The sequence below is a fragment of the Aquarana catesbeiana genome, linkage group LG03, assembly GCF_042186555.1.
Source record: "Aquarana catesbeiana isolate 2022-GZ linkage group LG03, ASM4218655v1, whole genome shotgun sequence".
Lineage (NCBI taxonomy): Eukaryota > Metazoa > Chordata > Amphibia > Anura > Ranidae > Aquarana > Aquarana catesbeiana.
The window spans coordinates 229,311,685-229,337,912 of NC_133326.1; the positions used below are offsets into that span (position 1 = coordinate 229,311,685).

The 26,228-nt window shown below is 39.4% G+C and overlaps 1 protein-coding gene across 3 annotated transcripts in view; it reads right to left on the reverse strand.

The window, feature by feature from the left end:
• The window catches only part of MET (MET proto-oncogene, receptor tyrosine kinase), a 212,544-nt gene that overhangs the window by 62,150 nt on the left and 124,166 nt on the right, over nucleotides 1-26,228 (reverse strand). For all 3 annotated transcript variants that reach the window (XM_073619840.1, XM_073619841.1, XM_073619842.1), the window contains 2 exons: nucleotides 22,092-22,191; nucleotides 363-581 (listed from right to left, as the gene is read on the reverse strand). In XM_073619840.1, the coding sequence (XP_073475941.1) occupies nucleotides 363-581; nucleotides 22,092-22,191 (319 nt within the window). The remainder of the gene's footprint in view (nucleotides 1-362; nucleotides 582-22,091; nucleotides 22,192-26,228) is intronic.

Consider the following 26,228-nt stretch of genomic DNA (forward strand, 5'->3'; position numbering starts at 1 on the left):
CAATGGTCACTGCTAGCAGTTATAGACCCTGGCAGTGATCGCATGAAAAAAAAATCACACAGGCTGGTTGTACTGAAGTCGATTGATAGACTGACTTCGGTACGACCAGCCTGCCCAGATAGATGGAGGTGGATTGAATCTTGGCCGATCCCAGCGGAACCGGCCAGGATTCGATCCATCTATGGCAAGCTTAAGATGGCAGCTTCCTTGGCTGCTCCATATTCTGGTTACTCTGCTTTTTGATAAATTCCCATCTACACATTTGTTTTAAAATGCTGCATATATTAATAAAAAGTATGCAAACAAAACATTAAACAAGATTTTCACTAATGCACAGTCAAAATTCAAATTTCAAAACATACCTTGATTTCTAGGATGTTTTTATTGCCCCCAGAAATAACGAGTGGCTTATCTATTGTTTTAAACACAGGGTTGATTACAAATGTGAATCCAGAAGCAGAAGATATCACTCCATCAAAAATGAAATAAGCCTGTGTGACAATTGGTGGCGTCAAGTTTAAATCTTTCAGGGATGGTGTTGACCCGCAAACTAATTCAGAAGTAGATCTGTGGGTACAGGTCTGCAAATAAAAAAATGAAAACATATAATTGCTCATTATACATTGGCACTGTTAAATACAAGCTAAAGAACTACTAGACTGTAGTTTTTCTATGGTTATTCCACTTATGTCAGTGCCAGGATCCAATGGGGTGAAATAACCCATAGAAACCAATAAGATTTTAGTTTTTACACATTTCACATATAAAAAAATTAGCTATAAAGGTTATTGCTGTTTCAGTTACTGTGGTTTAAATCCGTATTAAACCCAAAAGCAAATAATTATTATATTGCAGCTTACCAATTCTAATGCCCTGTACACATGATAGGATTTTCCGATGGAAAATGTGTGATAGGACCTTGTTGTCGGAAATTCTGACCGTGTGTAGGCTCCATCACACATTTTCCATAGGAATTTCCGACACACAAAGTTTGAGAGCTTGCTATAAAATTTTCCGACAACAAAATCCGTTGTCGGAAATTACAATCGTGTGTACACAAATCCGACGCACAAAGTGCCACGCATGCTCAGAATAAATTAAGAGACAAAAGCTATTGGCTACTGCCCCGTTTTTAGTCCCGACGTACGTGTTTTACGTCACCGCATTCAGAACGATCGGATTTTCCGACAACTTTGTGTGACCGTGTGTATGCAAGACAAGTTTGGGCCAACATCCGTCGGAAAAAATCCTAGGATTTTGTTGTCGGATTGTTTGATCAATGTCTGACCGTATGTACGGGGCATTAGATTTGATGGCTGTATTACTATATTATTTTTCTTTTTTAAGCTTTCTTTTTTCTATTTTCATCTGGTGATCCAGCCAGTAGGTGTTTGATTTGCAGCAGAAAAGCTATCCTGCAGTTACAAGGATGATCTTTTAAAGCAGGACTTCAACCTTATTGTGAAGTTTCCTCCTCTCCACTCCTCCTCCCCACGTAAAGCGCACTTTTTTTTTTCTTTTTGTTTGTTTCCTTTTTTTTTAAAAAAAAGGTTCTGTCCTGCTCCCTAATGCCCGTCACTCGTCTAAGCGAATTATGGGCAGCATGCCTGCTATGGCTCCTGGGATATGCACGTCACATATCCCAGAAGGCATAGTGCTTCATAGAGAAAGGAGGAGGGGGGCGAGCTTAGCGACACATCATCTCGAGGCCCGTCGGCTAAACCCAGAAGAGCCAACGGGTCGGATTATATCACACGGCAAGATGGCGGTGCGGGACTGCGCCGGAGAAGAATTCTGACAGGATTCTGCAAGACATCATTGGATTGCTGGCCGGGTGAGTATCTTAAACATTCAGTACCCACCACAAAGTATGCAAAAAATGGTGGGGGGCTGGAGAACCACTTTAACACTTGGCCAGGGTGCTTAAAATGCTCAGCTTTTATTTTCTTATAAAAACCCTTATTCCAAGGAGAAAAGAACTGTTTGCTGTAACTAATTCTAAAGTATTAGTTGGGCTTCAGTATGTTAGTGTATTTACATCTTCTAATACATCTGACACTCCCCTCCCACAGACTGACAATGCTGCTGTCCAAATTTGCCCCATGTGGTCATTCATCCAGAGTGTTGTCAGGAGGCGCATGACTGACCAGATTACCAGGGCAAAACAGAGGGAAAAAAGCCCCCAAAAAGAAAACGAATGCAGCCATCACATCTAGTGATTGGTAAGCTACAACATATTACATTTTTAGTTTTGGGTTTATTTCCCGCTTTAAGTGGAAGAATACTAAATGTAAGATTTTAGATATTACAACTTTTAAGTCCTTAGATGCAGTGGTTGCAAAAGTTTTCTTTTATTTAGGCTGTTTTTTATTTTTGCCTGGTGATCCTGCCAGTAACACACTCTCGTTTCTAGGGTGAAAGCGCTCACGCTGTCCTGTATCTGTTGTCACTCTAGGCTGCTCTATTGATTTGGACTTCAAACATCTTCTCTCCTCAACTCTAATACACAGGGGAGATGTTCTATAGTCCACAAAATAGAATTGGAAAGGCTGATTGAGATTTCAGTTTAGCGTACAGGAAGTTACAATGACACTGATTTTCTGGCAGCATCAACATGCATTTTTCCTGCAGAAAATGCATTTAACCTGAAAAACACAAAAGCAACCACCACATCTAATGACCTTCAAGCTGAAATATACAGTTGTGCTCATAAGTTTACATACCCTGGCAGAATTTATGATTTCTTGGCCATTTTTCAGAGACTATGAATGATAACACAAAAACTTTTCTTTCACTCATGGTTAGTGTTTGGCTGAAGCCATTTATTATCAATCAACTGTGTTTAATCTTTTTAAATCATCATCGCAACAGAAACTAACCCAAATTACCCTGATCAAAAGTTTACATACCCCAGTTTCTAATACTGGGTATTGCCCCCTTTAACATCAATGACAGCTTGAAGTCTTTTGTGGTATTTGTGGATGAGGCTCTTTATCTTCTCAGGATGGTAAAGCTGTCCATTCCTATTGGCAAAAAGTCTCCAGTTCCTGTAAATTCTTGGGCTGTCTTCTATGAACTGCACGTTTGAGATCTCCCCAGAGTGGCTCAATGATATTGAGGTCAGGAGACTGAGATGGCCACTCCAGAACCTTCACTTTATTCTGCTGTAGCCAATGACAGGATGACTTGGCCTTGTGTTTTGGATCATTGTGATGTTGAAATGTCCAAGTACGTCCCATGCGCAGCTTCCTGGTTGATGAATGCAAATATTTCTCCAGTATTTTTTGATAACATACTGCATTCACCTTGCCATCAATTTTGACCAAATTTTCTGTGCCTCTGTAGCTCACACATCCCCAAAAAGATCAGCGATCCACCTCCCTGTTTCATAGTAGGAGTGTACCTTTCATCATAGGCCTTGTTGATTGCTCTCCAAATATAGCGTTTATGGTTGTGTCCAAAAAGCTAAATTTTGGTCTTATTACTCCAAATGACTTTGTGCCAGAGGCTTGTCTCTGTGCTGTTTGATGTACTGTATGTGGGATACTTTGTGGCATTTGTGTAGTAATGGCTTTCTTCTGGTGACTCGACCACACAGTCCATCTTTCTTCAAGTGCCTCCTTATTGTGCATCTTGAAACAGCCACACCACATGTTTTCAGAGAGTCCTGTATTTCACCTGAAGTTAATTGTGGGTTTTTCTTTGCATCCCGAACAATTTTGTTGGCAGTTGTGGCTGAAATTTTAGTTGGTCTACCTGACCGTGGTTTGGTTTCAACAGAACCCCTAATTTTTCACTTCTTGATTAGAGTTTGAACACTGCTAATCATTCTCAATTCCTTGAATATATTTCTATATCCCTTTCCTATTTTATACAGTTCAACTACCTTTTCCCGTAGATCCTTTGACAATTAATTTGCTTTCCCCACGACTCAGAATCCAGAAACGTCAGTACAGCACTGGACGAAAGATGCAAGGGTCTGTTAGGAGCCCAGAAACTCATTGAGCTTTTATACACATACACTAATTACAAGCAAACAGATCACATATGAGGATGGTTACCTTTAATAGCCATTAAAACCCCTTTGTGTCAACTTGTGCGCATGTTATCAGGCCAAAATCACCAGGGTATGTAAACTTTTGGTCAGGGTCATTTGGGTAGTTTCTGTTGTGATTATGATTTAAAAAGATTAAACACAGTTGACTGATAATAAATGGCTTCAGCCAAACACTAACCATGAGTGAAAAAAAAAAGTTTGTGTGTTATCATTCATATTCTCTAAAAAATGGCCAAGAAATCATAAATTCTGCCAGGGTATGAAAACTTATGAGCACAACTGTATATTACACATTTGTTTTTGGATTTAGATATGCTATAAGATTTTATTAGAATGGGTAAAAATATTGTTCCAAAACAGTATTATATAAAGGGAGGTTCTGTCAAATGTGTGCATAATCCCTAATTTTGGTAACAGCAGTCTATTTTAGTCAGGTTCTTTATTATCATTAAACTTTTACAATTGTGCTCAAGCTAACATTCCAGTGCAACCAAGGCGCATAGATTATAATAAAACCTCCCAGCAGTAACTATTGTATTATCGCACCCAACGTCTTTACTGACGTCTTTCGTAGCTGCAGACTGATCACAAATCACAGCAATACACATTACTAACCTCTTTGTTAACACTTGCCACCAATAGTGAGGAGTTTTTACAAGCTGGTCCACTTTATCAGCCAACTACATAAGCTCCTCATAATGATTAGAGAGTCACTATAAGAATGAGCAGCAGCTTATGCCATACAAACCCCTTGCTGTGTATAGAATCATGTAATTAATGAATACCTAATCACTTGACCAACCACACACAGAAATGACAATTAATTGCTACCCACTGTGAACTCAATCTGTTTTAGTCACAATTGTATGAAAAAAGCCTTTTTTTTTCATTTTGAAAAAAAAGCAATGGTTTATATTTATTTATTACTGTTAACGTAACTATGCATTTATTAATTTATGAATATTTGTTGAATTATATGTTTAATAAACTATGGTCCAGTATTTCCTGATTTTTATCCATTTATAGCCAAATTTAAGTTGCCCATATATGGATTGAAATTTGGCTGGTTCAGCAGGGACCGGCCAAATTTAGATCCATGTATGGACAGGGAGGTTGTACAGACGTCGATCAACCAAACAAATTCTGTACATCTGCCCTTAAATTTTGCCTGCTTGATCATCGCTGCAGGCTATAGTGTATTCTGATGGAGGGGAAGCTTTCCCGATATCAGATCACAATAGCTCGCTGGGGAGTATTCCCTCATCCACATTGAGTGTGTGGATGGGGAATCCAGGGATGGTTGAATGAAACAAAATGATTCCTGTATGGGGTGGCTAAGATTTTACACAAATATGGTATATACATAAGGAGCTATATTTCAGTTTAGAAGTGTCAGATATGTATCAGAGATATAATCATTGAATGGTCCCTTTCTCCTCCAACATATAAACTAATATTAATTACTAAGCCTAACCAACTACTTTTAACAATAAGTGGTCACTAGGTAATATTTTGGATTGATTATCAACTATTTCTTCTTGTCTTGGAAGCGAGCATTTCAGCATACATTCTGCAACAGCATTTTAGCTGACTACAACAGTATTTTAGCTGACTACAACAGCATTTTAGCAATAGGACCCAGAGGCCGTGATGCAACCGAGCCTAGGTAGATCTCTAAATACCCATAAAGTGCCCAGATACTGAAGACCCAGAACTAGGTTTGGACTCTGGCAACCACGTCTCTACCAGATTTAGTCATACCTGTAAAGTACAAAAACTGATACTGATGTTCAACAACTAAAACAAAAGCATAATGTATGACAAAACTGATATATGCTCACGAACTAAAACAAAAGCATAATGTATGACTTATTTTGCACTCTGACTGTTTAAAATCCAAAGTAATATTTTCTTCATATGAAAATCCTCCCCCATACAGTATATGGGCAGATTATATCTAAAATGGAATGTTCTTCCTGAACTTTTATCTTTCATGTTTTACCTTCAGAGTTTATCTTTGCAGTCGGTATGACTGTGCATGAAAGTCTGTAGACCCTCCCACAGGTAATTAACTCTATTTTAACAGAAACGCGGCACTTCTCAGAGGGCAGGAAAGATTTGTAGATACTAGCAGCTCATAAGGATTAGGATGAAGCAAAAAAAGGAAACCCATACTTCTCTTTTAACATATAAGGTATTGATCAATATGACCAATATTAGTGGGACATTAACCCAATATAAGATATACATATTTTATATATATATATACCCACACATATATATATATATATATATATATATATATACCCACACACACACACACACATTCTGACCACCTTTGGTGTATCTATCGCATTACTGTGCGATATTGTGCTTACATATATTGATATACTTTTATTTAATGTTGATCCTTTTTGGGGAACCATTCAGCACGGGTGGTCTGCCCCTATCCTCTTTAGGAACTAAAAACGTGGTTTATTGCAAGCCAGGCACACCGGGCCCCGCCTTATGGATGGTTGAGACTGCCTAGGGTGGATCCGAACCAGCAGAAGCCTTTGGTTTCAATACTGTTTCCCATCTGTTAGAGGTAACTATACCTTGTAAATCCATATGGATATTCTTTGTAGATTGTGCAATATTATGTAATCATGAAGCCTAATATATTTTTATATCTAGACAATGCAGCCCCCTTGAAGAAGTCTACAACCCATGTTGTCAAAATGCGTTGGGGCATTGTTTAAAGCTGAAATACTCACCACATAGTTGGCTGAGTACATTTGCTTATTTTGTATGTCATTATACATGATGGGTCATGATTTGTAAACCAAAGCTCATATTTGAAATCTTTGTGGATTTTAATATTTGTATAATAACATACCTTTTTTCATACATTTACTTTGTTTAAAAATTTGATAATTTATTTGCTTCAAAAAAACCCTGGGGGAACCACTTGCTCTTTTCTTGTAAATATATTTGGGGTGTGCAGCTCCCTTACCTCCATGTGACTCAAATCTTTCAACTTTTTAGTAAATCAACCCCATTAACCTATGACACATATGCACATGCACAATATAATGCACACTTATGTAGTATGTAGTTTGTGGTGTATGTAGTTTTAATTACATTTGCATAGAAATACCTTACTATTATGTCACACCGGTGCAAGAAAACGTCTTGCGTCTGTAATATAATATAATGTGAAACTGAAGTTCTCACATCATAAACTGCCAATAAAAAGCCACAAGAAAATGTCTTCAGGACAGCAAACTCTTCATTGTATACAGAGTCAAAGGACATCTTAGTCATCAGAGACATGTGGTAATAATACACGCCTCCAGTGAAGTTTAACACAAGAGTTTTATATCCCTTTGAACTTTATTACCCTTCAAACCACAGTTGGTCAGTCAGCAAAGACCAATGTGTCAGCATAATACAAGTTTTATAAAAAAAATGGTGGGTTATTGAGATCAGTCTTATCGTGTGATTAGGACGTTATATATATATATATATATATTTATTGTGAGGAGGTTAGCTCGGCAGCGGGTGTGTTTGACCCACTGGATGAGTTCACTACACAAAATTAGGCACAGCAAACAGCATTGCAGGTGCAAAAGACAAAGGTGCGGTTTATTTACACTATAAACATGGTAAAAACTTAGGAACAAAAAAAAAATAACCATGAAAATAAACCCTTGCCAACTTGGCAACTTACTACATAGACAGGTTCCCTGGCTATCAACTAGGTGCAGCCTTGTGCTGCCCCAGCACCAATCTCCCTGTTTAAGAGGATTCCTGCAAAGACATTGTCTTACCGCACAGCCAGGTATCAAACTCCCCCAGTCTACACAAACACAAAACTGGTTCCAGGATGGGCACGACACTCTAAGCAGGCCGGGAATTTTGTAGAGGCCCTAATGAGCCAACTTATTTCAGCTGGGCTCATTAGTTTACCACAGAAAGACTCTCAGCACTTCTCCCCTAGTGGAACAAATTTGCATAGAGCCTGAATCAAGGATACACATACCTGCCATCCTGGATGCAACCAGGCGACTTTACCTGCCTGCTGTCACAATATATATATATACCCTCTCTGAACTGACCCAGAACTAGAATAGCGTAAAGTTGGCTTTATTCAAGTCAAACAATAAGCCCTAACGGGAAAGAGATTTGTTAAGGCAGTAAAACAGCAATGAATGAAACGATAAGTACAAATGTTGCTATCAAGGACAAAGGTTTTGAATATGTGGCCTGTCTACAAACAATAGGCCCTATCTATGCCACTGGCCAGTGGGGTCTCAAATACAGTTTGCCAGTATTGGGGTTCTGGATTGCCTGTTGGAACACTCAATCCGGGTGGTAGCAAAGTACACTAAACTCAGCAATAGGCCCCTCAACACAAATGCTGGTTCAAGTCTGTCCCTCGAAGGCAAGGTGTGAGATCACACCACAGTTACAGGGCTTTCCTCCCAAAGTCAGCATTAGCTGGAGTCTGCAGGCTTAAAGGGGGCTGGCATCCAGGCTACATATATATGTAATTGAATAAGCAGAGTGAGCTGCACTTCAGCATGAGACAGGTGTAATGCAATCAGGCCACCCCAAAGGCCATGTATAGAAAAATAAAGGTCCAAGATTGCTACAGTCAAAATGTATTGCTATATACCATGGGTCATGTGTAGTTCTGCAACAGCTGGAGGGCCGTAGTTTGAAGATCCCTGCTATATACTACTATACTATACCATACCATACTATATACTAGCCACATATAGAAAAATAAAAGTCCAGGATTGTTGCACTCAAAATGTATTGCAAAATAAATGCACACATACAGTATATATATGCAATACATTTTGAGTGCAACAATCCTGGACCTTTATTTTTCTATATGTGGCATATAAATATATATTTATATGCCACAGACTGACTGAGCTTTATTCAAATGCTGATAATAAAATACTGTTGTTTTCTTCTCTACAAGACCTCTTGCAGAGTGCCTCTATCCTTCATTTGGATTTGTATGGATATTTCTTTATGGTTGAGCTTCCAGGCACTTACCTCACAAATACAGTGTGGTGGTGACCTTCTGGACTATACAAGTCACTGAAGCCTAGATGCCCCAACCAAATTTAACAGTGCCAGTATTGGCTGGTTAACATGACAATAACTCTTTTTAGATGTTGTGTTTTTGCTATATACAGTATATGGTATTCTCCAAGTATACAGTATAACAATAAGGCCTCTTTTACATGACCATTCTGGTCATGTCCAGCTGTCAGTTTTTCAGGTGGACCAGATTGGACAGTCCATTAACCCCCATGGACCGAAGGGTGTAAACAGACTTGTGTCCGTTTACATCAGCCTACCTCTGATCCGATCTAGTCTGCTGAAAACAAACAGAAAGGGATTTGTTCTCCACTATGTAGACGGATTAGATAGGAGGGCAGTTGGGTGTAAATGGACAGAGGAGACCGCTTACACCTGGCCACCTATAGAGCAGAGAGGGCTCTGTCCATGTCCACTCTGCATAAACTGAGCAGATACAGAGCTGTCATCCACCCACTCTGCTTAGATCAACAGGGGATGACTGGACAGATCTCCTGCTGATCAAAACAGATGTGCAACCATGTGAAAGGGGCCTAAGGAGCTGGGTCTATAAAGAGATGTTGTTTTATGCAAAGACCAGCAATCCTGCTTCCTAAATCCAATTATATGCAATTTATTTGAATTCTTCTACACACGATTGGTTAAAACAAACATTGGTTACCTGAACCAGGATACAAATCCTTCTTTAAGTCAATCAATTTGTAAATAAATGGAAAACACCTCATTTGTGCAAAGTGATATGTTGCTTCTTTAAATTTCTGAAATAAAGTTTTTTTTTCAGATTCATATTGTCATGTATTTGGTACCGGTTTCTTTTATTTACATTTGCATTCTAATCCCCCATATGTGTGTTCTCAGTTGGTCATTATTATTATTTCTATACAATAGCTGTCCAGGACCATGGTTTTCTGCTTCAAGAGAAGATTACATCTCATCACCAGTATCTCCGCTGATGGGTGCTGACATTAAAGTGAATTGAGATTCATCAATTTCACATAAATCAAATATTTAAGAAGATGTCATCTTGTTAAACGGCTGTAATATTACCCCATTCCTAATTATCATTCTGTTGACAATGTTAATGTGCTGCAGGATAAGACTCTACTATAATATTCATTAAATGTGAAACGATTTAGAACAAGGCAAACAAAATATTATTTCCATGAACAAATGGCATTATATTTGTAGCTAAAGGTATGATAAATAATTCAAGAGGAAGCAAGGGAAAAATGAATGCTTGTTAAGCCTTTCTGCACATAATGTATAGGTTTGCCTAACAAGGTGGGGCCATGAGACTAGGGAATGTCATACCCCGGTCGTTATTACTGGTATTTAAAAAGTTTGCTTGCCTGCTGTTTCATGACTAACTGAAAACTGTTTATACACATGGGGATCGGACTACTTGAAGTGAATAAAAAGAACCTTAGGCGATCCCTATTCACCAGACATGCACATCCACTATTGAGCGCACAACAAATCAGCTTCCCAGCTGTATCAGAAGAGATCAAAACAAGTCAGTCAAAATTTTCCAAACCACTGCTCGCCTAGCATTATCTGATGCGGTGATTTTATGCCCTATACACACACCGAAATTGTTTCATGATGACTCCAACATCATTTCTGTCATTTGACCGTATCTTGTCAGCTTGTTTGTTTGTTATACTTTAGTGACTTCTAAAGATAAAATTTCTGACTTTTAGGAAGCTAACTAAATACATTTTGAAAGTGAGTTATATTAGATGTATATCTTCTACATTTTGTTGAGGGCAAGGACCTAAAGGTGTGCATATACACTCACGGCCACTTTATTAGGTACACCTAGCTATTACCAGGTTGGACCCCCTTTTGTTTTCAGAACTGCCTTATTTCTTCATGGCATAGGTTCAACAAGGTGTTGAATTTTGCAGATTTTGGTATAGCATCACGCAACTGCTGCAGATTTGTTGGCTGTACATCCATGATGCGAATCTCCCATTCTACCACATCCCAAAGGTGCTCTATTGAATTGAAATCTGGTGACTGTGGAGGCCATTGGAGTACAGTGATCTCATTGTCATGTTCAAGAAACCAGTGGTGAGATGATTTGAGCTTTGTGACATGGTGTATTATCCTGCTGGAATTAGCCATAAGATGGGTACGTTGTAGTCATAAAGGGATGGACATGGTCAGCAACAATATTCAGGAAGGCCGTCGCATTTAAACAATGCTCAGTTGGTACTAAGGGGCCCAAAGTGTGCCAAGAAAATATTCCCCACACCATTACACCACCACCACCAGCCTGAACTGTTGATACAAGCCAGGATAGATCCATGCTTTCATGTTTATGCCAAATTCTGATCCTAATATCTGAATGTCTGAAATTGAGACTCGTCAGACCAAGCAATGTTTCTCCAATCTTCTATTGTCCAATTTTGGTGAGCCTGTGCGAATTGTAGCCTTAGTTTCCTATTCTTAGCTGACAGGAGTGACACCCGGTGTGATCTTCTTCTGCTGTAGCCTATCTGCTTCAAGGTTTGATGTGTTGTGCGTTCAGAGATGGTATTCTGCATACCTTGGTTGTAACAAGTGGTTATTTGAGTTACTGCTGCCTTGCTATCATCTCAAACCAGACCCAAAAGTCTGCCAATTCTCCTCTGACCTCTGACATCAACAAGGCATTTTCATCCACACAACTGCTGCTCACTGGATATTTTCTCTTTTTCGGACCATTCTCTGTAAACCTTAGAGATGTTTGTTCGTGAAACTCCCAGTAGATCAGCAGTTTTTTAAATACTCAGACCCGACCCGATTGGCACCAACAACCATACCATGTTCAAAGTCACTTAAATCCCCTTTCTCCCCATTCTGATGCTCGGTTTGAACTTCACAAAGTTGTCTTTACCACGTCTAGATGCCTAAATGCATTAAGTTGCTGCCATGTGATTGGCTGATTAGCAATTTGTGTTACCAAACAATTGAACAGGTGTACCTAATAAAGTGGCCAGTGAGTATAATACAAATGCTGGCAAAAAGGTCATTTTACACCTAATTTACTGATAATGTGCCAGGCTACTCTTAAGGTGACATAGTGGACAGTGTCTTACCTGCCTGTCCACCTTGCACACCGACTTGTCAACGCACAGCTCAGTGTACAATTTCGGCAATGCCCTGATGAATGAAGTCCCGGGCATGCGCAGGAGTGACATCATCCTAGCCCAGCCAATGAAACCAGCTGAAGATCAGTACCTGGAAGCAGATTGGCCGAAGATGTCAACGGCTGATGGGGAGCTCCAGGACAATGCAGCACACTGAAGCGAAGGGGAGTATAGTTCAGCTTTAAGTTTGCTAATCAACTTTTAAATACTCAGATCTTCCTGACACAAGACCAAAGATCCAATTGGTTTTTGCTTTGTTTTGTCCCCAGATCACTTTAGAAGTATGGCAGAGATGACAAAAGACCGCAGGCTTATTTCACAAAGCTAACACACCAGGGTATACAGAATACATATGACAGAGTCTCAGGAACCTGGTGTTCATAAGGTAAAATTTGAAAATAGTTGGCCATTGTTCTAGCTGTGCAAGGATAAATTGGTGACACTGTCCACATTGGGGACGGTGATTGGGGGAAGTATATCTAATGTTTTTTTTATTTTGGATAGAGTAAAGAATGGTTACAATTCTTGTCAGTTTTTTTTTTTCCTGTCATTTGTGTATCTGTCCCTCCTGATCTTGGAGAAGTGTTAATTTTTACGTAAAATGTGGATTCAGTTTTAGTCATAGTCTTTTGAGCTTTAAAAGCTTTCAGCTTTAAAAGGAGGACTGCCACTTCGACACAGACATAGTTATGTCCGTTTGCTACTACAGAAAGTATGAAGTGAATGTTTTGCAAGAAACTAACTGAGCCATTCATTATAAATGTAGACAGGGCCGCTTTGTCATTACAAAGCAAACATAAATAATAATAAAAAGATACATATTGGTCAAGAATAAAACAAGTTATCACTAAAATACATAAATGCATAAACAAATAAGATTAACTTCAAAACCCGAAACTGCTGCAACTATAATCATAGACAAGCATGTAAATCAGGGTGGATTTGATTTCAATCAAGTCAATTTAAATCATGATTTAAATCACTAGTAAAATAGCTTGATTTAAATCAACTCGATTTAAATCATAATTTTTAAAGAGCAACTGTCCTCTCTGTCCTGCAGCAGCTCCTCCTCTGACCCGCTGTTGACTCACCGACAGTCCCATTCACTTTAATGGGAAGGCTGGTGATGCGGTAGTGACACAACAAGGTGAGGGACGTGGCGGCAGCAGGTGAGTGGAAGCCCACTAACAGGCACTGCCATGATGGATCTTAAATGACAGGTTCTCTTTAAATGTAAGGACTTATTATTGTTGTTAGTTAGAATCATTAATAATTGCAAACAAATTGAAGGTTTCCTATTTAGAATAATAAGCTGTCAGGTTAGTAAAACAGCGATATCAGAACCGATTCAATCATACAGTTTGTAGTGTACATAGATTTGCAAAAAAAAAAGGGATGAAGGAATATTCCTGAACTTTGTTTTATCTCATGGTTACTGTGAAATTGTGTGAATGCATCAGTGCAGTGCATGTTATTTCAGCTTGCAGAGCTTGGATTCACTGAATGAGTTTCCGACAACATTTAGGCCCCTTTCACACTGGGGCGGTAGGGGGCGTCGGCGGTAAAACAGCGCTATTTTTAGCGCTGTTTTACAGTGGTATTTGGCCGCTAGAGGTGCAGTTTTTACCCCCCGCTGGCGGCCGAAAAAGGGTTAAAACCCCTCGTATAGCGCGGCTATAGCCGCGGTATTACCGCGGTATAGCCGCACTGTCCCATTGATTTCAATGGGCAGGAGCGGTTTAGGAGTGGTGAATACACCGCTCCTTCACCGCTCCAAAGATGCGGCTCGCAGGAGATTTTTTCTTCTCCTGCCAGCGCACCGCTTCAGTGTGAAAGCCCTCGGGCTTTCACACTGAACAAACAGCGGAGGCTGTTTAGGGGTGGTTTGCAGGCGCTATTTTTAGCGCAATAACACCTGCAAACCACCCCAGTGTGAAAGGGGCCTTAAAATATTGCAGAATATACAGCCTCATGCTACATAACTAAGCTCCATTTCATGCTGAATAAACTAAATTATTAATCTTATTAAATAGAAAACTATCTTTAGATATATTTTTACTTCAAAAGCCATTTATGAAAATAAGTTTGATAAAAATCAAATAAATCTATTTAAATCAAATAAATCCGAAATAAATAAAAAAAAAAAATCTGATTTTTTTTTTTTAATCATTGCCTTAGATCCACACTGATGTAAATATGTTTTCACCAAGAATTTTTTGTAAAAAGTGATGGAGTAATGTCAATAAACTATAAAAAAGTAAAGATTCCACCTTTCACCTTGGCTTCCGTGAATAATAAAAGGTTTACATTGTTAAGGCTGCATGGAGCCTACCGTGATAGCAGTGCAATTAAATCAAATAAATTTTGCTGTGGTTACAGCAGCTCTTCTATAGTGTGAAACTGTTTCATGTTGAATTCCCAAATACTTCAATTTCGACTGTCCATCCTCAGGGACTCTACTTATCAGAGGGCTCAGTCAATTCACTGCAATCTTTTATTTGTGCTATTTAGTCTTAATATGAAGGAATAAATGAGTAGAACAAAATGTTGTAGGGTGTTAGCTCACTACTGTACTTACTACATTAACCAGGGCAGCCTCCTGAGGACAGAATTCAAATGAAGATAATGTGAACACCACTAGGCAATGTATGTCTGAGCATTTAAAAAGGTGATATTTACAAAAGAAGCCCTTTTGCTCTATTGATAAAATATAGCATTTTTAATCAAAATGGCATTATTTTTTATCTGCAGATATTATAACATGAAATACAGAAATTACTTTATTGGTAACTATTGCAAATCCTTAATTTTTAAAAAGAAGGCTGCTCAAAGAAAGATCATTTTCTTTTTGTTACTTGACTTCAATGCCGGGGCTGACACCAAGCTCTGAAGAGGGTTACACATTCTTTGAACTGTAACTGGCTCCCACATTCGGTAAACCTTCCTTTTATTGTATTATTGGTGAATTCATTGCTCTTGTTATCAACTGTCGAGTAGCGATGTCCTTTAAATTAATAATAGTGGTATATGTAACTCTCTTTGAGGCTATTCTATAGAAGTGGTTCACAAGTGCAGACCACACATTTTACCAGACAGGTCAGTGGAGAAGATGCTCTTACGGAATGATAAAATCTAATAATGCTCTTTAGAAGTGATGCAATATGACTGATTGGTAGGGGCAGGAAAATCTCATTTGCGATGACCTTGCTGTTATGTGATTTGACATGACATTTTAAGCTCCAAATTGGTTTTAGCAATTGAAGAATATGATGGTTTTAGTTTTCAAGAAATATTGGATTGCAGAACAATGAGGAAATGCTGTAATTTAATCTACTGGCTACTCAATTAGAATACTGGCCGCAAAGCAGCACCTTTACGTGTAATTGAATTATGTTTATTTTAATGGAAATAATGGTATACCGCCTTTACATTTTGTTTATATTATTGGAGAAATCTGAAAACTATCTGTTTGTCAATATGAATCAGAAGAGACAGACTGAATGGAATACTGTACTGTATTTTTTGGAATATAACACCGTGAAAAAAAAAAAAGTCTACATTTATTCATATGGTTGTATGATGGGCTGGAGGGTGGTCAAAAATGACAGTAAGCAAAGATATTTTGGACAATAATTTACACTTCCAACTTTGCGACAAGAGTTTGGGGAAGGCCCTTCTCTCTTCCAGCATGGCTATCCCCCTGCACACAAATCAGGTCTATAGAAACATGGTTTTGGTGCAGTTGGTGTGGAGTAACTTGAGTGGCCTGCACAAAGCTCTGACTGCAACGGTATTGAACACGTAATGAATGTATTGGAATGCCAATGTGTCAAACTATATATTAATGCCTATGGTTTTGGAATGAAATGTCCAGCAATTATTCATACTCATATTTATTCTGTGAGATGTGATGGTCAGGTGTCCACAAACTTTTGGCCATATCGTGGTTATCCACAGTGTAGCATGACTGTTCACATGGTTGTGAGATTTGGCATGTCTTATTAAAGCAATGGCTGTGCATATGATTGTAGAAAAGCTCTGCTGGACATATGGTTGTAATTAGAATGCCTTCACTAATAGCTCTGGGGTAGTTTAGGGGCTCATTGGTCAGCATTGAAACTTTGTAGCCCTTGGGTTCTGATGCCAATTATAAGCACTACACTTTTACTTTCTTGGAGTTCATATATTTCTGCAAATTTGTGCAGTTATTTGTGTTTTATACCTGCCCTATAGTGCCCCTGTGTGCATTATGCCGGAAGACTATTTAGGTTGGAAGCTCTTATAGGACAGGTTCTAATTATCAGGATGGTATCAGAAGAGGATGTGCACATGCACCAATCAACAGAATCTGCAAGTCAGTTTTGTGTGCATTCATGTATGCTTGAACAGGTTAGTTCACACAAGCATGTTAATTTGTGTTCGTTTTCTAATTCACATGGGCACTCTGTGCGGACATATGAGCATGCAGGTGTACAGGACCGCATGCCTAATCCCAGCCTTAGAGCAAGATGGCCTATTTAACGAACAGAGCTGAGCCAGGAAGTGTTTACCTATATCTGTTCCTGTGATCTGCTTATTCATTGCTGACTCAGCTAGTTCCTAACCACGGCTCATTTTTGCTGACTTCTCAGTTTGAGGTTAGCCTGCTTGTTAACAAAAATTCTGCTGACTTACCCGAGTAAGGTTGATCTGCCTCCAGACCATGACTCTGTCTTGCCTGCTGCCTCCCTCCTTGGTTGCTGACCACAACCTGTCTCAGACCAAGGTTTCAGCCTATTGAATGCTCATGTGTTCCAACCAGCTGCTGTCCAGTCTGTTTCTACATAGTATCTTCTCCTGGGGCCCTGCCCCTTGGTGATCCTCCTATCATCCAGAAGTGAGCATTCATGGACAGGACTTTGGCACCTATGCCACTCTGTGCTCTCTCATCCCGTTCTCTGTTCCAACATTGTTTGGACATGAGGTGTATGGAACATGTGCAAATGTGTATCCCTGTGCCTTTAAGGAGGGGTGGGCTCCCTCAAGGCACACTTGCCTTTAACCTATCCATTGATGTATATGTACACTTACTATGGAGGCTCTGTCAATTTTAGAGTTAGGACTGCAGTATATACAGAGGTCCCTTGACTTGGGCACTGCAGCTTACGCATGTATTTGGATGGGGGGAGGGGGAAGTTTCTGTTTTTAACGCAAACTGTTAGACAGGGCCAATTTGGTTGTTTTGCAGGCTGGCTGGTAAGTGTGCTGGGAAATCTTTCGATTTTTGTGGTGTAAGGGATGCCAGCTTGTCATCTCATTTATACATTAAAGAAATGTATATAAAAGAACACAACAAGGGCGACAACAAGTATAATAACATAATACACTAAAAAAAGTGAAGAACAAAGAGTAAGGGCAGTGTTTCCCAAACATGTTCCTCAAGTCCCTCCAGTGCATATGTAAGTCACCTCATACAAGTGGAGTAATTTGTGTCTTGAAAATATGATTTAACTGTCTTTGTTTATATCCACAAGACAGTAGACTCATGGCTCATTTTCAGCAATAAAGATATCCAAATACATAAGATGTACATTAAGGATGAAACAAATCTACCTTTGAGATATCTATTAGCTCTCACCCAGACATACCCTATATAGTACATACGTATTTTGTAAACATTGGTACATAGAGTGATTTGTCTAGGGTCATCTAATTATTTGTAATGCGGCTTATACATTTTTCAAATATTTTGTACTATAAGGCAGTCTGACTTGATCCTTCATATTCTGTACTCTGTGGGATTATAACATGCGTGGGTCAAAACTGCTAGACTTGGATTACTGTCACCTAATACCTATGAGTACCTTAAGACTTTTACCTCTGTTGTTTACTGACCTAAGAAAGTTATACAATTGGCTTTTAATGTCTAGTTATCTTATCTAATTAATGTTTCAAATGTATTTGTTAAGTCGTCCATAGATGAAGCAAATTAGTTTTCTGCAACCACAGGTTGCAGGAAAGAAAATCACTTGATTTCCCCCAGACAGTGTTGACCCTCCTGCAGAGCCATTGTGTTTTCCTGTCGGGGGGAGCCATCCCTGCCTGTATAACACAGTGATTGCTGTTAGCGGCTTTAATAGCCGCTAGCAATAATCACATCTATGCATGCATAGATGTTTGAATCTTGGCTTGTGCAGCAAGGAACAATCTATGGCCGGCTTTAGTAATGCTCATAGTACCAGGATTTTATAGAAATTACTACTGAGCAATATGATAATAAAAAAAAAAAAAAAACTTTTCTGAATGCTAAGGTTTGAGTTTTGACTTTGTCATAGTTATATAAAAGTAACCTTTGTCTCACTGATAAGGCAGGTGTGTGGTATGTGAATAAGCACCATGCTATTCTTTTATGAACAGGAAAATGATAGACGCGAGGAGTGTGACAGTGTGAGAATGAATTGCGGAAGGTTAAGCAGACTAGTATTAGGAGGAAAGTAACAAGGATTAGGAGCTGCAACTTGGCAAAGGCTGAGATTTTCCCATGTCATGTTTTATCTTGCCTAATGAGTTGGTTTTGTTTCATAGAATGTTATTTTTAGTTCAACCATGTTTCCACCATGTTTCTGGTAAATAGGCCCACTTTTCCTGTCTCTGAAAAAATAACAATCATCAAGCTTTATACACACACCTAAATATATTAGAATGATTAATAGCATCCTACAGAATGTATTCTAAGATGCACTGCTGCTTTTTAAGACCACGTCAGACAGGCGATTTATTAACAGTAATGCTTTTTTTCTTTTGCAATTTCTCGCTAAGGAAATCATAGTTATTTTTTTTTTAAGTTGCTAACTTGGTAATTTTACAGCGATTTGTAGCTCAGTTGGTCAACGACAAATGCTCTGCATTCACCTCAATGGCTTAGCAACAATTTACTCTAGGAGAGGGATTTGTAGCAGAAAACTCGAACGTGATGATGTAGCACAGGTTTGACCTGCAGCTGTAATAAATCTCTTCCTAGCAACAAATAGCCAGTGGCTATGGCAATTACGTCGTTAGTTACAAATTTTTTTTCATGGCTGACATTAGTGATTTTTAGCAGTAGAGCTCTTACTTTGTCCCCAAAAGTCACTCTACACCAGAAAAAATAAAGACCTGGGGATCTCTAAACCACTAGTATAATACAGGTGTAAATAAATGCACATTTAACATTTTGATTAGTAAACCTAATAATGGGAAAATAGTCATACAGTATCTCACAAAAGTGAGTAGACCTCTCACATTTTTGTAAATATTTTATTATATCTTTTCATGTTACAACACTGAAGAAATGACACTTTGTTACAATGTAAAGTAGTGAGTGTACAGCTTGTATAACAGTGTAAATTTGCTGTCCCTTCAAAAAAAACTCAATGCACAGCCATTAATGTCTAAACTGCTTGCAACAAAAGTGAGTACACCCCTAAGTGAAAATGTCCAAATGGGGCCCAAAGTGTGAATGTTTTGTGCGGCCACCATTATTTACCAGCACTGCCTTAATCCTCTTGGGCATGGAGTTCGCCAGAGCTTCACAGGTTGCCACTGGAATCCTCTTCCACTCCTCCATGACAACATCACAAACCTGGTGGATGTTAGGGACCTTGTGCTCCTCCACCTTCTGTTTGAGGATGCCCCACAGATGCTCATCAGGGTTTAGGTCTGGAGACATACTTGGCCAGTCCATCACCTTTACCCTCAGCTTCTTTAGCAAGTCAGTGGTCATCTTGGAGGTGTGTTTGGGGTCATTATCATGTTGGAATACTGCCCTGCGGCCCAGTCTCCAAAGTATGTCATAGTACATGTTGGCATTTATGGTTTCCCCAATGAACTGTAGCTCCCCAGTGCCGGTGTTCTGCCGAGAAAGGTCCTCCGTTGGATAGTTTCCACCATGTACTGCGCAGGCGCCACACTTGCGCAGTACGGAGGACAAAGGAGACGCCAAAAGTCTACGAACATGAACAGCTGTTCATCAGCTGTACACAGCGCCTGTGCAATTAAGACTACATTGTGCCACACGCTACCGATGCTCATGCAACTCTGCAAGGGGCGGGTGTAGGGGCGGATGCATATAGAAGAGGCCGCATGATGGGCAGAGCTCATACGATGGGGGTGGATTTCTCAAAGGGGCGGATATATTATTGAGAAGCGTGTGAGGGGTGGATGCCTACAGAAGAGGCCGTAATTTTGTATTTTACAATGATGGGCAGAGCTGATAAATTGGGGCTGGTTTTGGGGTGGTTTTATCAATAAACTACACTTCTGCGGCTTCTTCTGTATGCATCCACCCCTACACCCGCCCCTTGCAGAGTTGCACGAGCATCAGGAGCGTGCGGGAGCATGTGGCACAATGTAGTGTTAACTGCGCAGGCGCCGTGTACAGCCGACGAACAGCTGTTCATGTTCGGAGACTTTTGGCGTCTCCTTTGTCCTCCGTACTGTGCAAGCACTGCGCCTGCGCAGTACAGGGTGGATACTATCCGACGGGGGACCTTTCTCGACAGGACACTAGCAGCACTCATGCAGCCCCAGACCATGACACTCCCACCACCATGCTTGACTGTAGGCAACACACACTTGTCTTTGTACTCCTCACCTGGTTGCCGCCACACACGCTTGACACCATCTGAACCAAATATCTTGGTCTCATCAGACTACAGGACATGGTTCCAGTAATCCATGACCTTAGTCTGCTTGTCTTCAGCAAACTGTTTGCGGGCTTTCTTGTGCATCATCTTTAGAAGAGCCTTCCTTCTGGGACGACAGCCATGAAGACCAATTCGATTTTTTGTGCGGTGTATGGTCTGAGCACTGACAGGCTGACCCCTCACCCCTTAAACCTCTGCAGCAATGCTGGCAGCACTCATAGGTCTATTTCCCAAACAACCTCTGGATATGACGCTAAGCATGTACACTCAACTTCTTTGGTCGACCATGGTGAGGCCTGTTCTGAGTGGAACCTGTCCTGTTAAACCGCTGTATGGTTTTGGCCACTGTGCTGCAGCTCAGTTTCAGGGTCTTGGCAATCTTCTTATAGCCTATGCCATCTTTATGCAGAGCAACAATTCTTTTTTTCAGATGCTCAGAGAGTTCTTTGCCATGAGGTGCCATGTTGAACTTCCAATGACCAGTATGAGAGAATGAGAGAGATAACACCAAATTTAACACACCTGCTCCCCATTAACACCTGAGACCTTGTAACACTAACGAGTCACATGACACTGGGGAGGAAAAATGGCTAATTGGGCCTAATTTGGACATTTTCACTTAGGGGTGTACTCACGTTTGTTGCCATTGGTTTAGACTTTAAAAGCTTTAATGTGTTGAGTTATTTTGAGGGGACAGCAAATTTACACTGTTATACAAGCTGTACACTCACTACTTTACATTGTAGCAAAGTGTAATTTCTTCAGTGTTGCCACATGAAAAGATATAATAAAATATTTACAAAAATGTGAGAGGTGTACTCATTTTTGTGAGATACTGTATATGGCGCCATTGCAAAAGCGAACGTAAAGTCAGTGGTCTTTAACCCTCTTGAAATAACAACAATATTGAAGTGCACTACAAATCTATACATTATTGATATGTTTCAGATAAAACTGCAGGAAGCAAAAATTTCAGGATATTAATTTTAATGTGATTTTTAGTTACCTTATGATATCTTATAGTACAGGAAACTCAAAAAACAAATAAATACAATTTATTTGTGAGGTTGCAATTGATGGGTGAACAAGAAAGAAAAAATGACTGGGAAAATATAATAAATAAAACATATTGCTCACCATATAATAACGTTTTTCTGGTTCCGATAACTGGATTACCATCTTTGGTGAGGCAACTGCATTGAGATTTCGCCCGTGTGCTGTGATTGTGCTTCCACCACTGTGAACATACATTTTATCATTAGGCATTGTGTCAGTCCTAGGTATTGCATATTATGCCACCAAAAAAAAGACTAAATGTGATTAACAGATAGTAACTTTCATGGATAACTGTAGTGGACAACAAAGGATGCATTGGGTTCTTAGTACATTTGTAAACTGTTTAATGTTATCTTATTCTATGAAAGCTCACTATGATTTCCACTTCAATCATACTATTAAAATGTATTATAGTTACTCTTTTATTTTTACCCACAAAACTACTACTCACTAAAACACTGCTGTCATTGCAGGTTAGAACACACACACATATATTTTTTTCCTTTGCTTGACAAAAGTATTAACAATTATAGAATTAGGTAGTAAATAATTATTCCTAGATAATTAAGTTAATAGGATTACAAATTCTTTCAACGGTTACAGTCATGGCAGCTTTTAATGGGGCTTTTAATGTCAAATTACAATTTCATTTCTGCTTTTATAGTTACATAGATAAAGTATAGGAGAGGTAGTCCTATTTCTCAAAGACTAAAAGTTCAGCTTTCACCTGTAGCTGAATCCTGGTATCTAAACCTGATCATGCAGACAGTATGAGGAACTATACACTCTAACATGTTCAAAAGTTTGACCTTTAAGCTGGCCATACACTAGAAGAACCTTGTTTGAACTTTTTGGATTTTAAGTACACTCATTAGATTTTTTAATTAAGGTCCATTCATTAAAAAATTGAATGTTAAAAGTAAACTTTCGAACAGCATTCATCAAATCATTAAATGTATTGAGAATTTTTGTATGAATATTCATAAATAGGAACAAAAACCTACCAATGTTTACCCAGCTTAGTTCTTCAAGCAAATTACAGTGCTATTGTTGTTTATGACTAGTGCTAGGAACCCCAGATGAACCATGTTTACGTGTTTATACAAAGAGAGACCATGGCTTGTTTGGTGTTGGGCTCATCTAAACCAGTGTGAGGCACAGCAGAGTCTTCCTAAAGTGATATGTACTGTAAACCAGCAGTTCTACATGAACAGTTAGCCCAGGGACAACGAGAAACTATTCACATGGCCCAAACACTTCAATCGTGATGCACGTCAGGTACATTTTATTTTAAGATTTAGTTTTGGTATAGTGGAGGACCTTTGGGTTCCTTTTTTAGCCCATTTCACCACAACCTGTCTAGTTACACTGTCTGCACAAGAAAGAACATTAAAAAGACCTTAAAGAAAAAGTCTGATACACAGGTGGAGCAAAGCAAATCTCTGTGTATAGTCCTAAATCTGACTCTAGCAAAACTTTTATTAAATATTAACCTTAATTTCAAATGATTCTGGGAACCAGATATTATTATTATTATTCTTCAGGATTTATATAGCGCCAACAGTTTATGCAGCGCTTTACAATATGTATTTCTTTTCCTTTTAGCTTTAATCTGTAGTTGTATTTCAAGCAGTCACTTTTGAAATATTTAAGGATTCCAGAAACACTACCCAAAATAGCTACAGAGCTTAGTCACTAATTGCACCATTTCAGTTAATCAAAAATAATCTACTGGCATTCCAGTTATGAAATGGTTTCCTTAACTCCCCCAAGGTTCCTGACACACTGCAAACTTACATTTTCAAAAGATCTTACATATATAGAAATATTGATTACCTCTAAATGTAATGATGTGCTCTATATGCAGCAGTTCTCTCCAGTGTAAAATAATAGACGGAAGAGCTAATAAAATGTAATTAATTGTAATGTTATTATAAAACGCTGAAGAAAGCACAAAGAACATTTTCTGGTTTTGCTGCCTTCCTAGTTGCAGATATTGAACATTGACTAACCTCCTTCTTTTCTCGTCTCTTTTGTTCCGGTCTATCATTAAATAGATAAGGATAATTTGTATGATAAAATGTGTTGTGCCAATGACTGGGAATTTTGAATGGAAAGACACTAATATAGTAATGTCACACGCCTTTATCCAGTTAATTATAACATTGCCTAACATTTATCCATATTTACAGTAAGAGTGTAAATTATAAAAAAAAAAGTAGAACGCTGTAGTATAGAGAAGAAAAAAAATGATGTTTGATTAAATACAGTGATTAAATACAGTGAAGTGCCAAAACAGTCTTAATAGACCATTAACAGTTTGCCATTGCTGGTACCCAGGAGCAGTGAAAGTTTCCCTACTTTTGAACCTGGGCATTGGTATAACCATAACGCTACAGCTAAAACAGGAACAAGTTCAGTATTTTGTGAATATTCCTGACACTATTTGCATTCAATATGATAGTTTGACATTTAATATTCACTTACAGAGTCAACAGAGTCATTAAAGAATACCTGATAGTCAGGCCAAAGCATCAAAACAAAAGGAGTTCAAAGTTTTACAGTACATTATCTTTAACCAGTTGACATCCGCACTATAGCCGAATGACGGCTACAGCACGGCCCTGAATTCCCAGGAGGCCGTCATATGACGGCCTCCCCTGTGCACGCCCCCTGCGCGCGCCCTACAGTGCGCACGTGGAACGCTCTGTGATCACCGAGACACTGAGACTTGGGTGATCACCGATCCAAGTAAGGGGCCGGTCCCGGCCCCTTACCATGTGATCAGCTGTCAGCCAATGACAGCTGATCACATGATCAAAACAAAAGCTCTGTGATCGTTTTTTTTTTCTCCTCGCGCTGACAGTGCGAGGAGAAAAAAAAGCCGATCACCGGCTCATCAGCAAGGGACATCGGTCCCGAAGAGGAGGAGGCAATAATGCCTCATATGTGCCACCAGTACCCCCTGCCAGTGCCACCTGCCATTGACACCTGACAGTGCCCACAGTGCCCACCAGTGCCACCTATCAATGCCCATGAGTGCCACCTATCAATGCCTACAAGTGCCACCTATCAATGCCCACAAGTGCCACCTATCAATGCCCACCAGTGGTGCCAATCAGTGCCACCTAGCAGTGTACCAGATCAGTCCCCATTATTGCCACCCATCAGTGCCCATCACTACCACCTATCAGTGCCCATCAGTGCCGCCTCATCAGCGTACATCAATGAAGGAGAAAAATTACCTTTTTTAAAATTTTATAACAAAATATAAAAAAAATTGTTTTTTTTTTTAAATTTGGTCTTTTTACATTTTTTTAACAAAAAATAAAAACCGCAAAGGTGATCAAATACCACCAAAAGAAAGCTCTATTTGTGGGAAAAAAATGATAAAAATTTCATTTGCGTACAGTGTTGTATGTCCACGCAATTGTCATTCAAAGTGCGTCAGCGCTGAAAGCTGAAAATTGGTCTGGATAGGAGGGGGGTTTAAGTGCCCAGTAAGCAAGTGGTTAAAAAGCAGCCGCAGTCTAAGTAGAAAGCCGGTCCCCTTCCAGCATGCTACAGGAAATGTCCATTGCTCTCTCTGTGGAAGCACTGGTCTCTCTGCAGATGTCTGACGCACACCCTGCTGACTCAGAGCTAGAGCTTTCCATTCAGCAAATAACATGCTCCCCACTCAATTTAGTTGATATAAATTGTAAATTCAGTTGGACTTTAAAGTGCACATGTGCCCAGAATATGAACATTAAAGTATTTACACATTCTTAACATACAATTGAAATTGTGGTTCAAACAAATGCTAATGTACCATCCACATGAGTAAGCCTCTACCCCCCCCCCCCCCTAGATAAATGTAAAGCTATGCTTGTGTAGCATAGGTAGTTCACAAAATGTTCATAAGAAGTTCATAAAAATTCCATAGGATGGGTGTTGCACTTCAATAGGCAGCTCCACCCGAGACAGGAGCAAATCTCTAAAATTACAAAAGAGGAACACAAGGGGGCGCCAGCTAAGTGGAGCCATGTCACATTGGATGGAAGCCATTTACCAGAAGAGCCACTGTGGGACACAAAGCAGGATGTGATGTCATACCTGGGGCAGGCTGGTTGCTTTGGTTGCACTGGACGGCTTCCATCCAATGTGGCATGGTTGCAGTTAAGCTCTTTGATTTTATATTTCTGTGAGTTTGCATTTGGTATTTTAATCAGAATAAAC